The sequence below is a fragment of the Manis javanica genome, chromosome 15 (assembly GCF_040802235.1).
Source record: "Manis javanica isolate MJ-LG chromosome 15, MJ_LKY, whole genome shotgun sequence".
NCBI lineage: Eukaryota > Metazoa > Chordata > Mammalia > Pholidota > Manidae > Manis > Manis javanica.
In genome coordinates this window covers 4,998,991-5,013,133 of record NC_133170.1, presented here as the reverse complement: position 1 = coordinate 5,013,133, position 14,143 = coordinate 4,998,991, and the positions used below count along the sequence as shown (strand labels likewise).

General features: G+C 38.5%; 1 protein-coding gene across 9 annotated transcripts in view; it reads right to left on the bottom strand.

Moving 5' to 3' along the window:
- The window catches only part of KIF21A (kinesin family member 21A), a 131,326-nt gene that overhangs the window by 54,949 nt on the left and 62,234 nt on the right, over positions 1-14,143 (bottom strand). For all 9 annotated transcript variants that reach the window (XM_073223296.1, XM_073223297.1, XM_073223302.1 and 6 more), the window contains exons 2-10: positions 11,531-11,753; positions 11,219-11,401; positions 9,654-9,803; positions 8,802-8,936; positions 7,979-8,146; positions 6,064-6,179; positions 2,357-2,552; positions 1,785-1,974; positions 1,369-1,432 (exon numbers count right to left, since the gene is read on the bottom strand). In XM_073223296.1, the coding sequence (XP_073079397.1) occupies positions 1,369-1,432; positions 1,785-1,974; positions 2,357-2,552; positions 6,064-6,179; positions 7,979-8,146; positions 8,802-8,936; positions 9,654-9,803; positions 11,219-11,401; positions 11,531-11,753 (1,425 nt within the window). The remainder of the gene's footprint in view (positions 1-1,368; positions 1,433-1,784; positions 1,975-2,356; positions 2,553-6,063; positions 6,180-7,978; positions 8,147-8,801; positions 8,937-9,653; positions 9,804-11,218; positions 11,402-11,530; positions 11,754-14,143) is intronic.

Genomic DNA, 14,143 nt, shown 5'->3' with positions numbered 1-14,143 from the left:
AAGTAACGGAGCAGAAGAGAGAAAACAGTGCAAGAACGAGAACTTGGAACCAGTCTTAACACATGACCAGCGCCAAGGGCATCAAAGGGGTAAAGAGCCGCAGGCTGGGGGCAGGCAGAGAGGCTTCTGGAGCTACAGGACAGAGATTCCCACTGCGTCTCAAGGGACGGCAGCGACGGGGTCCGCAGGGCCGGGAGAGGTGGTCAGGGGCCCCGGTCGGGGCCGTAGGTGGGCAGGAGCGCCACCTGCACAGGACAGAACTGCAGGTCCCATGTCCCCCAGGTCGGCACCGAAAGGGAAAAGCTCGGAGAGACACACAGAATGAAAAATAATAGTTAGTTGAGTAGCTTTATCTGTGTTTCCACTTCCTGAAGCATTTCGGGGACCCTCGTGCCTCGCAGAGGCAGGAAGAGTGAGAGCGGCTCTCATCCCTGAGACCCTCTGGAGTGGCCTGAGGAGGGCGAACGGAAGGAGAACACCAATACGGATGGGAGGCGTGAGGCGCCTCTGAAAATCATCTCCTTCCCCCTGGTCCTGCTCTGCGCCTGGGCAGCAGGGATGAGATGCTGCGAGCTTTGCTCCCCACGGGGCTGCCTGTAGTTTTACTTAAAGAGAAAGTAGCTCAGCCTTTGGGGAAAACCATGGAACCTGAAAATACTATAGCAGTGGCCAGTCCCTAACCTTCCTCCTGGCCCCTCTTCCCCGGTGTGGGCTCAGGGTCCTCCTCACACTCTGGCACCACGTGTGGGCGCTCCTTTTACTAATTCCTGTCATTCCATATATGCCAGGTGACTATTTATGTAAGTCACCCCCACCTAGGTTACGAGCGCCTTGTTTATGCACACTTGCTCCGTCCACGGCGTGGCACTCGGCATACAGAGAGCATTTATAGTGCGTTGTGTGCAATGAATGACGGATGAGCCTCTGTACACCAGAGAGGCGGGCAAACGGGTAGGGATGCAACGACTCACACATAAAGAACGGCTGAGAGGTAGAAGGAAGCAGGAGGAATGGGAGATTAGAAAAATCAGAGGTGACTTATTGTTGCTGACCATGCCCAGCGATGGGGCTGGGACAAGGAGGGAGGCACCGAAGGTCGCTTCAGCCACAGTCATGCCTGTCCTGAATGTCGGGTCAGGCAAGCTTCCAAGGAGAGGCAGGAACGACAGTTGCGGGAGGATGATACGGCAAGAGAGAGGACATAGGACATTCTGGGAAAGGCAAGGACCTATTCCCCTAAACTTAACCTGACCAAAGGGCTGAAATATCACCAAGAGCAGTTATTAAACAGTAAACCCAACACATGGCAATATTACTTCACTGTAAAACCCAAAATGTGCCTTATATGTTACAGAACACGAACTGTACCTGAGATCTTCGATTTCTTTGATATAACTGTGGATCATATTACTAATCTCTTCATTCCCTTCACCTGCAAGATAAAGTATGAAGTTAAGACTTTCCTTTAAACTAAAACTTCAACAAAATAGAATGGGAGAAAAAAAACAAGGTTATGGAAACAATACAATAATGCTTTAAAACACAATTCATTCAGCAAATGTCTTACCCTTAATCACATGAGCATATTTAAGATAATACAAAGGGCACATTTTGTTTCTGGAAGAACGTATTACTTACAAATCAAGCGTTTAACTCAGAAATCACAGATTGTATATACACAGACTGACATTTCTACTTCAAATATTCCAGGTAATTAATGAACGCAAGGAACGCTGTCTTGCCGTCTGGGAATTACTCCGTCTCATCCCACCCAATACACGTACCTGCTCTGGTGAGGACTTGGTTAGCCTGATCGCTGACGAGCTGTGTGATTCTGGTCCTCAGTGCATCAACCGTCTCCTGCATGGCTTTAATTCTTACACGCAGGTTATTATTTTCAGTCTGTAGCATAGCATTCTCATGAAACATGTCATTGATGCTTTCCACACCCTCCTCGTCAATTATTCTTTTACCCTAGAAGAGGTAAATATTTCCCTATTGATTGAGGAGACCTAAGGACACTACAAGACTAGGCACTTCTACAACCAAGAGCCCTTTTGTCCTAACAGCCTCAAGAAAAAGAGACCCTTTCCCCTCTACCTACATCCACCTGCGCTGTATTTGTCACTGAAGAAACTGACTGGGTAGGAGGAAGGCTTTTGAAACGAGGTTGGTCAGGTGATAGACTGAACATTATTAAAGGCTACCCACGAGAAAAACTAGAGAATTTCATCCCCAAAGGAAGAAAAACACTTTAATAAAAGGAGACTCCACACATATGCGCAAACCAGCACAAAAAAGCACCGCATGCTCACGTAGTGTATCCCAAAATGCAAAGTCCAACCCTTTAACTCACTGTTTTGTACTCCATGAGCTCCCTCTGAAGTCGTGTGACCTCACTCCGGAGTGCATTGATTTGCTGACTAGCTCTGTCCTGATTGACCATCACCTTGTTCTTGATATTTCTAGCTCGGTTGGCATATTTCAGAGTATTTAAAGTTTCCATGAAATCTCTGTCTGAAGGGCTGACACACGCTATCATGATTGTTTGGCTGAAAGTTACAAAGAATAATTACGTTTACAGATTCAAAGCAGACGAAACACTGAAATACCCATTTTTATATTCTGTCCTCTAAATAGTATCTTCAAGATACCAAAAGACTGATACTACTAACTTAAAAACAAAAGGAAACTTAAAAGCCCCCATGCTTTAGACTGTCTAAAGGAAAAAGATTTTACTGACTTAGATAAAACTGGGAAAAATGCATGTATATGATCCTTCTCTGACCCATATGATGATATGTTGAGAAAGTACAAGTACATATATTTATTTCTCACCTCTTTGCAAAAAAATCTTTAAAGCAATGCACACAGAATAATTATCAAATTTAATCCACCTATAACAAATCAAAATTCAAAACTAATTTCTTTCATTATCTACTTAATATATTTCAGTATTTAAATTTTTCTTCTTTTTATTTAATCACTTGTATCCTGACTTTTTATGTCAGCAAAGAATTTTACACAAAATCCTATCATGTGAACGAAAAAGAATATTTAGTATATCCCTATGTTTTACAATATGCAACTGTATAAACATACAATTACTTTATGGTAAGGATGTATTGCTTTATCAACCGAAGAATAGGATAGTGAAATGCTTAGCATGTCCCAGCTATTCGGTACGTCAATGAAATAGATACGGAGATTCTAACAGACGCTTACAGACTAACTGAAGAATGTATAGGAGCCACAATAAAGAAGGCAATTTACCCACCCTGGTAGGAAATTCACACCTATTAATTCTACTCTACAGCCTCCTAGGCTTCTGCTTCCACTCCTGCCTCCCCCCAACAATCTCAACAGCACTCAGAGGTCCCATTCCACCCACTTTTTCCCTTTATCAACTCTTGTTCATCCTTATACATATTCTTACTATTATTCAAGATTCAACTCAAGTATCATCTGGTCCAAGAATCCAACCCTCAGTGTGGCTGCACTCTTTCTCTTTCTCTCTGCTTCCTCACCCCGCCTCACATACCTCTTTTTTTGTTGATTTTATTATTATACTGAAATTTTATAGACCCCAACTCTCAGACTGTAAAGTCCTAGAGAAGATCACCAGGTTTTATTCATCGGAATGCTTCATATACACAGTATTTGGAAGATACTAATTAGGTCACTAATAATTATCTGATGTGTGAATGGTGTAATAAATAATATTTATTTATTAGAGGTCAGAAAGTTAATTTATGCATCTCTTGCTCTCTTTTGCTGAAGAAAATAAAGTAACTAAGTGAGAGTGAAGATGATGGACACTGATCAGAGATCAGGATTACTCAAGGTAGACTCCCCAGTCCAGTGCCGGTCTGCAAATTATTTGCTACCAGTTCACAGAAAGTACAGAAATTAAGAATAATAAGCATTTCAGACTTTTACAACATTTGAGCTTGTTGTCGTCTATTAACTCATCTCACTGAACAGAATGCAGACCAGTTCAAGTGTCTGTGACCCTACATGGCAAGTCACAGGTGGGGCAAGCTGAACTTAGTCCTGTACAATATTAACCCGTCTGACATGGGAGGGGGGAGAACTTGCCCTTCAGAAATATTTTGAGAAGCGCTGGAATCAAACGCTTAAGAAGAATGGTGAAAGTCAGGAATGAAAGGAGCTAAGATCTATTGTGCAGAGAAAAGGTGATATATTTAATAAAACCCAAAAGATACAAATTTCATAAATTTGCAGTTTTGAAAAATTCAAAGAAAACATTAAAGCTGTTTATATACAAACACAATTCTCTTTTAAAGGAAACCATATCATTTAAACATATGTTATATATCAATATGCATTAGGGAGGAAATACATCACAATGTAAGCAGTGGTTACTTGTAGGTAATAAAAATATAACTTTTATTCATGCCTTATATTTTTCTGTGTTTCTCAGAATTTTTGCTATAAACTTGTTATAATGTTATATTAAACATTATACTTTTATGAAAGCCAGCTTGGTTAAAAAAATGAAATTCACTAAATTACGCACATAAGTAAATACAGCTCATTTCCATAATTTGTACAACCTTCACAAAATGAAGGCATCTTGTTCTCCAAGGCTTACATGAAGTATAGGGCTTTTGAACTTGGAATTCAATCTTAAAATTCTAAGCAAGAATTGAGGCTATGACTATGGATGGGATTAGAAGAGGTTTTCTCTGAGATTACCTCCCAGTAACGAAACCGGTAGGAAACACCCGTGTTGCTGTAGCCTACCTAAAACTTCAGAGGAATTCAAGACCCACAGCACAAACATCTCAGACTGCTCACAGAGCAAGCAAACTTTCAGAAATATTCAAAAGTATTGAAATTTGTAAGGGGGGGATGTTTATCATCTCTACTTACAGAGTTAAGAAATAAATATAGGAAAGGACTATAATTCAGCAAACTTGAAAAATTAATATTTGACTTAAAAAAAAACAATTTTTGTCCTCTTATAATAAGATCCAGACTGACACAGAAAGTCAGAGTGAAAATATAGAACAGAAGTAAGAAACGTGCAACAACGAAGCACTATTGCACGCATACGTAGGATATGTTAGAAGGGACACGAGTTAAGACAATGTCAACATTACATAAAAGGCAGAAATATAAAAAAGGTATTGTTGAATTCAATGAAACAAAACTTTATTTTAAATCTGTACAATTTCAAATCTAAATAGATTTAATATTATCAAAATATTTGTACAGTAGTTATACAAAAATAAAGTTTGCAAGTTTAATTACTAGATCATTTTACAACATCTAATGATCTTTTCAATACACATGATAGGAGACCACTGAAAACACTGTAAAACAGATTCCCTGTGGTCGTCTATAGCTTGTTGAATTGTGCTATGATTGAATTTAAATGCCAAAAGTATTTCCACTTGTAAAGCCAACATGTTGACTTCATAAAGAGGAATGCATTACCAAAAGAATGTGTTTAACTGTTGAAACATTATCATAATGATACAAAGTATGGAAAAAGAGGAGTATCATTGATACTGCCAAGCTGTCACTAGCAAACACCCTGCATTTCATTCAATGGAAATGTAAAAAAGAGTTTTCCCACATGTAAAAAAATATTTAACTTTTAGGAGACTTTGTAAACAGGTATCAAATATACAAAAATCACTTTATAATGACTTAGATGACAGCATCTATTTTTCAACAAAATTTTATTAAGCATCTGCTATGTGCCAAGCGCTTAAGAGCAAAATCTATGATACTGTAGAGAGAGCAGGTGGCATGAACTTCATTTATAAAGCAAGTGACTTTGAATGAATCACATGACCTCTCTGGATTTCAATTTCCTTATCTATGAAATAGGAATGAGAACTCAAGGGATTACGCGAAATAACCACACAGAAAAGGACTCCCACATTTTCGGTACTTAATAATTATTAGTTCCTTAACCTGTTCGTTTGCTTTGTAATAAAAAACAGTTCTTACAGATCGCTTTACAAACCTACTTTAAAGATAAGGGATAAGTGCAGTTCAGGGATACAGGGACTGATTCCTTCCGCATACCTGTTGCCTCCGAGGGAATCCTGCAGCAGTCTAGTCAGCTTGGAGTCCCTGTAGGGCACGTGGGTGGCCCTCTTGCTCTTGTCGCCCAAAGCACTTATCACATTGCCAAGGGCCAACTGGAAGAGAAAGAAGAAAATGACAAACATTTACTAGTGATAATGCTTTAAAGTAATGAGTGTTTATAGAGAAGAATATGGACACATAATAGAATTGAGAACGCTTATGTCTGGCTTTGTTTTACATTTGTATTTTGAAGTATGAAATACACCTCAAAGTTGTCTATATTAACTACTAAACCTGACACCACTCAAAACATAGTACCCGTATATATACCCATGATTCACAAACAAACTTCTATTCAGGGATTTTCTTTAGAAAATGAAATGTTATAAAATTGGTGACTTCTAACCATATTTAAAATTATCAGAGTATTATTATCTGTGTCCCCAGAAAACTGTCAATCCGTGTTGCAAATTATCCTCAACTTAATAAAGAAATAAAAGAAATAAAATGTTTAGGCAGATTAAGAGATTCATATTGCAATAAAGCTCCCTGATGGGAAAATAAATCTCCTTTAACCACAATAAAAAAGAGCACTATGATTTCTCTGAACAGGGTATTCCTAAGATAAGTATAGCTGGCTATGTACTAAGCATACAGTATTTTAAAAACTAAGTCAAATCACAGAACTCTACTGAATCAGCACCTAAAGCATCACCATAAACGTTGGTCACACTCGTTTTCAATATTGCAAGTATCTGTAACCATGTCCTTATTAGGGCCAAATGGGGTGTGCAGAGATGCATCAGCATCGCACTGTGTCTTAGTTACCCATTTCCAGAGAGGCCACAGTTTTAACCACTGGCCCCACTTAAACTCTGCCCAATATGTAAACATGCTTTAATAGCCTAAATTGGAAAACAGAGCAATGGTTTTTATTTTTTTCCCAACAGCACAAATGTGAAGACCATCAGGATTTTATCTCCTAAAAAATCCCTATAAAGTCCAGGATGCCGATCCCTCCTGTTAACATCACAGCCCACCACAGGGCAGGAGCACCAAGATGGACATTGGGAGTTGGGGTGCTGGCTGTCTCCGATCAGCCTTGGCTGTTAATCCCCCACAGAAGGCTTGCAATTACATGGAGCAAATGCTGGCTAACAGCAAAATAAGACCACATATTCGGAACCCCCAACTCGAGGATGGGAAGGAGGGAAGCAAGCGGAAAACACATGCTCTGGTGCTGTTAGCATCATAGAAATTTAAGAATTTCATTACTTTTTTGCAGCAACAAATGTCCAATTTTATAATGAAGTGAAGAAGAAGAAAAGATTTATTTCACAAAAATTTGCTCTAAAACATTTCCTTCCACGTAACAAAACAGACACAAGGTGCTTTCCAATCAAAAACACCACTAGGTGGCATGGTATTAAAGTCAATTCCTAAGAGAACCTAGAAAAGTTCTCTTTCTGAAACAATCACTACTAAAAAATATTTGATTTTAATTCCCCAAATAAAATGACTGTCATAAAATGTTAGCAAGGAAGATGCTTGGAAAGTCACCCCGTGAAATATTTAATATCAGATGTTGATTTTGACAATCTGTTTTTAAACGTGGAAAGAAATTTTAAATCATTTCTACTACCTGTATTATTTCTGCACAAATCATAAAATTTAATCCAACTAAATTTACACACAAGAAGAAAATTTTCAGTGTGAAAATAAAGAAAAAATCCTGTAATGTGAGATCAAAATTCAATGCACTACTACTCTTAAATTTGTAAGGTTACTGTAACTCATTTCTCAGCTTAAGGCATTAAGGAGTTGCAGCTGGGTTATTACGTATCACAAAAGAGGAAAGGGCAGTAAACAGCTCCGAGATATTCTCGGCACCAAGCCTCGGCCTGCATCTTACAAGTCCGCAGTTAATGGAAATGCCCTCCTTGGCCCTCTCGCCCGTAGCTCCGGTTCGCTTCAGCCTTTCTGACCCAGCCAGATCGACAAAATGGAACTTTGCAGTCAGGGTTTCAAATTCATTCATCTGTGTTGATTCAGAAATCACCTTATTATCAGTCACAGTTTCCTGCAATTGAGGAAAACAATGGAAAATATTTATTAACATGACACTAAATATCAACCAACCCCAACGTGTCTTCATTTTACATATACATACAAAAATGTTAAATATACACAAATATAATATGTATTATATATATACATATTATATATATAATAAAATATCCAAAAATAGGCATATAGGTATATTTCATTACATATATATGTATATATATTCAATATACACACACACATACATGTTGTGTATATATCCAAAAATATGCATGTAGCCAAATAAATACAAATGCAAAAATGCCTGCTAGGAATTAGAGGCTTGGACAAAGAAAGAAGGTGACAATCAGAACCCAGCTTTACCAACTGAGGCCAGCTTATGTTGATGAAGGGAAACCTATACCACACAGTCCTCAAAAGCAAAGGGTCTCAGGTGACCATGTCTGTCACCATATGGCCACAGATTGCTTTCTGATTACAGCACACACATGTCCAACTTCTCACTGCAAAATCTTGCACGGTTGGCCAGCTTCAGCTTAAAAAGGATCAGAGACATCCCATTAGGAAAAAGAATGAGGGAACAAACTAAATTTGCTTCCATGTACCCTCCTGACATTCCTGTGATTTTAGGGAAATGCAGCCTGAAGGCTGAAGAAATTACAGAAACTCACAGCATCTGTTTGGGGACACACTCTGGTCTGACACAGGTGAATGGTAAAAATGGCATGTGAACGAGAACTCTGGACGTTCATCTGAGTGCTGGCAGTGGTCCGGGATAAAGCGCCCAGCTTCAAACACTGCATCATCTGGAAAAGGGGAAGACGGAAGGGTTGTACTGGAACAATATATAAACAAGACAGCACACAGTCAGAAGTCTGAGCTGATAGCTAAAACCCACCATATTAAGGGATGTGAAACATGTGGACTTTCCTATTATTTTTAGCAACAGGCACTTTTTGGGCTGAACTTCTCAGCATAATAGTGCTTTTTATTTTTTAATAGGAGAAAACACTGAGATTCCATTGTTTGCCATTTGCTGACATTTGCAGCTTCCGTTCCAAAACGGTTACAGTGAAACACTTTGGAACAAATTGAGCAATAATTTGAATTACTCAGGCTTCTCTGATCTGGTGAAGCTTTTTTTGGTTGCTTTTCTCAATAGTCTCCCTTTAGGAGTCATGGTAGAGAGCCACATACGTGACAGCAAGTACAAAAGGGTAGTTTCATCCTTTACCTTAGATTTTCTAACCCTCTTTCTCTAGCTGTGAGAGAAAACTGCTTTCCTTTTAATTCTTTTAGATTCTTCTAATGCTATGACAAATGTACTCACTTTACCATAATCTTGACATTTTAAATAATAAAGGCCTAGTATGAAAAAATTATGTGGAAAGCAGACAAGATTTTAACTCCATGTTCCACTTAAAAATACAAATTTTTGTATTTTGACCTTCAGCAAACTACCAGTAAAGCAGACTATTAAATAAAGCCAAATATGATCATTTTAACTAGAACTTAAACGTCACCTCTGATTCTGTATTCACAGTACGTGTTGTGACGCCTATGGTATAAATTCCTCCAGTAGAATCTTCGTGAATTCTTATATTTGATTTTTTATTTTTTGCGTCAATATCACGTGTGGTGTCAAATAAGTCGAGGACCTCTTCATTATACAGCTATCAAAAGGAAATATTTTAAGTTTCATTTTAGCAGAAATTGCCTCATGGCTATAATAACACACATTGCAAAATGTTATCTGTCAAACATACCCTAAACGTTCTTCAAAATGATACATATGTCTTCAAAATAACACATGAAATGAACAAGGCAATTATTACAAATACAAATAAATGCCAGATTTCTTACCAGAGTAAGAACAGTAAGTGATTTAATTGAGGTTAATGAGTAGAAGAAGAGCTAAAATGACCTACTAATCCTGTGCAGGAGCAAATATTTACAAATACAGGCAAACTGAGAAATATAACCAAAGGTAGGCAAACCCTAAGTGTACACCAGAGTTTAAGAACTTTACTCCTTGAACTAAAGATGTATTTCCTATTGCTCTACAACCCTTCCTAATGTATCTAAAGATTGATCCTTAGTATTTCTGCAGGGTCAGCAATGATATTACTGTTTCTGTATCAACAGCAGCTAACAAGATGGAGCAATCACTTTATAAGAGGATGAATACACTTATTTTTCTATCAATATGCTTAAAGACCCAATGTTTAACAACATTTTAGAGGATCCAAAGGAAGATAGAAGAACACTGTTTTCCTTTTTTCCACCACTGGTTACCTTTCTTTTAGTAGAAACACAAGTTACGTTTTCCTTGGTTCTACTAAATTGTGATGTGCATTAAAACCAGCAATCAGGTAACTGATGTCAATTTGAAACAAGTTTTCTATTTTGTGCTACATAATGCTGAATAGAATATTTCATCAATGATCAAAATGGTTAGCTCAGATGATCTAGACTAGAACTAGACAACAAAGAACACTCTTTGGATGAAGCACCAAATTTGGAAGAATTATAATGTCACCACCCACCTAATGGCAATATTCCCCAATTCCTAGCTGACCCCTTACTGTCACGTCCCTCTCCCCAGACGAGATCACCCTACATTAACCCGAACCTGCCCCAACCTTTGACCATTGCAGTAAAACATCGGACTATCCCTGCAGGAACACCGGCTTCTGCAGCCAGCTTCGTGGCTATAGCCTCATGAGGCCGTGTTATTCCTCACAGTCCTCCCTCCCTGTTGGTCTTAGCTGTTGAGTTCCCAGTATTTTGAGAGCCTATCTACATTACAATACTAATTATAGGATAAAGAGAGAGTCTAAAATAATACTGCTTTACCCCGTGGATGCTGGTCAAGTGTCCATAATCTTAAATGCCAAAAGGTAAAGAATACTTATCACCTGTTATCTACTGTTACTATGAGGTATTACCTAATGTTAATTTACTCAAACAACATTTATTAAAAACTATGTGCCAGACACTGTCCTAGAAACTGGTAGTATGAAGTCATAAGGGCTATAGTCCTAAGGACAAGATTTAAAGGAAACTAATGACACAGTTAGACTATTACCTCTAAGAATTGGGCATTCACTTTAAAATCTGGAGGAGGAAGCCCATTTTTAATTGCAGTGTATTTTTTTTCTTCAATGCTCTTGAAAAGGTGTTTAACAGCACGAGAAATAATGCCCTGTTCTTCCTCAATGATGTTAACATCAAATCCTGTTCCCATTGTGTATGTTTTGCCAGCTCCAGTCTGAATAAAAGAACAGAGAAAAATGCATGCTTGATGTAAATAACATACCCTCAAGAAACCAAAATGAAGAGCAACTGAATGGACACTTGTGAGAAGTGACAGCTTCTATGAAAATAATTTGATACTTACTTGTCCATAAGCAAAAACTGTAGCATTATATCCTTCAAAACAGCCTTCGATTAGTTTTTCTATACATTGAATGTAGATCTGCTCTTGCTGGGACTCAAGGTCAAACACATAATCAAAAGTAAAAGCTTTATCTTTTCCTAGGAAGACCTGAGGTTCTCCCGGTGTGACTGATGTACAAATATGGCATCCTTCAATCTTTTCTTTGGCAAGCTGTGGTCTTATTCTGTGAGAATCAGGAAAAAATAAAATCAAATTAAAAAATGGGAAAAAAAACAAAGATGTAGGACTTACACACCACCGACTAATTGTACCTATGTTTTTAAGAGGCTCCTATTCGTCATGGGGGAGAAGCAATTTAAGGAAGAGAGACAACCAGTGACGGAAAATACAAAATGATAAAGACAAAGTAAAGAAGGGATTTTAAAGGAATCTGGTTCCACATTCTTATTTTTGAGATACAGAAACTGAGATCTATAGAAGTGGGACATAGTCATCTATTTATTACAGATATAGCCAAACCTAGGTCCAGATGGCTCTTAGAACTTCACCTCTTCTCTCAGAGGTCCAATCGCCTCAACTCTGAATAGAAATTCCAAGGTTATAATAGGTAGATATAATTTCCAAGGTTGCCTTTAGATCTAACACTGTTTGACTACAGATACTATATTATTTAAAAAGGAGAAGAAAAAAGATATTCATGAACTGTTACAAAGATAAAATGGTACTAAAATAAATAAAACAGGGTTTCTTATAAGAAGCTACATCCATGGACTATAAAAACAGCTGCTGGTTGCAACATCTTCGGAGGCCTTACTCCACATTGTCCTGATCAGTGGTCTTTCTCAAAGGTAATATTCTCTTGTACCCAAGTCCCTCCTCTCTCACTCATTCAGTGACGGGTGGGGGTGGGGGGAGCCATTTCCAAACCCGTCCTCCTTGGGGAATCACCATCCTGACGCTGCCAAGCTAGAAACAGGACAGTCAGCCCCAGAGACTCCCTTTCCTACCCATCCCTCTAATCTATCTCCAAGACCTCTGAAACAGCTAAGTACCCACCAATTTCTTTCCTTCTCATCAACACCACCCTAACCCAGGCCACCATTATCTCTCACTTGGATCATTGCCGAAGTCTCCTCACTAGGTGCCTGCGTCAAATCAGCTCCACACACGGCAGTATCAGTGATGCTCATCAACATAAAGTCGACCAGATCACTGCCTTCCCTAAAACCCTTCAGTCCGTCCCTTAATCCCTCTGCAGTCTCCCCTCCGGCTGTGTCCCATCTTTGCAATAAACAATGTTGGTTTCTGTTAGTGGTGGGGTGGGGGGTTATTTTTAACCAGTTTCAGCACCAAGCTATGCTTCCCTAGCCTCTATGCCTTCAAACACGTTGCTCTTTCCCTGGACACTCTTCTCCACCCTCTCAATTCCCAACTCCTTTTCCAGCCTGAACATTTCAAGCTTCCAATCTCCGTTGAGGTTAACTGGTTTAGGGAGGTCCCATTAACCTTTCACCATTGCAGCATGAAGTCCTAACTGAGCCCAGGCTGTTCTCTCTCCAAAAGGCCACCTCATTACCCCAGGATTCCGCTCTCTCCTCCCTTTACAGCTGCACCACAAAGCCTCGCAAAGCCCTTACCATAAAATAGATACAAATAGACACAACTGTCTAAAGGAAAACAAGCACTGGGCTAGTGTTTAAATTACTGCCACATTAATTTTAAGTAAATTATTATAACCATAGACTACCTTATTTGGTTATTAAGATACTTTTAATTTCTTTTCAACATAACAAAGAAAAAAGTAGGTACCATCTGAATTGCAGACGTGACAGCCAATTTTAGAATGCCAATGGCACTCTGAATGTAATCTTCTAATCTCCTTGCTAATGGCAAGGAGGAGTGTTTGAAGCATGGATGCTGGGCAATTCATCCATTTGCATGGGTGGGGAGACAGACAGAATGGCTTTAAAATCCAGCAGGATGGGTGGAACCCTTTTCTGCTGGATTCAGGCAATGGCAATTTCCCAGCAGGTCTGAGAAAAACCTAGGAAGGGATGGTCCCTGCGCTTGCAGATAGTTGGAAGATGACTATACTTCAAGGGTTAGGGAAATCTTTGCCTTTTCATTTCCCCTTAAAATTTAGTATTTTAAACTCTTCAAATCCCTAAGTTTATACTCAAGTCAAGAATTCTCAGGTGAAGTCCTACCTCAGGCTTTAATAATGTTACAAGTCTGAAACTCACCTGCTACAAACCTCAATTTCAAAACCATTGTTTGACATCACATATGGGCAAAATATACCTTTTTTAAAAAGAAGGCTAAAAATAGAATCTATCATTTATCACCCTGAATACTTTGAAATATGTACTTTCTTAGTATTTTTATGGAAAAACAGGAGCATTAAACACACCCATCTAATCCCAACACTAAAAAATAATCAGTAACATTTTGGTTAACATTAACACTAAGAAATAACAAAACTTTGAAGATTTCTTTAAAAACGTGTAATCATACAACTAGATATATCTGCAACTGCTTCTTAAAGAAAAACAATTGTACATAAAACTTAGGTCATAAATATTTAGGGTAAGTATTCCAGTATTACATAGTAAT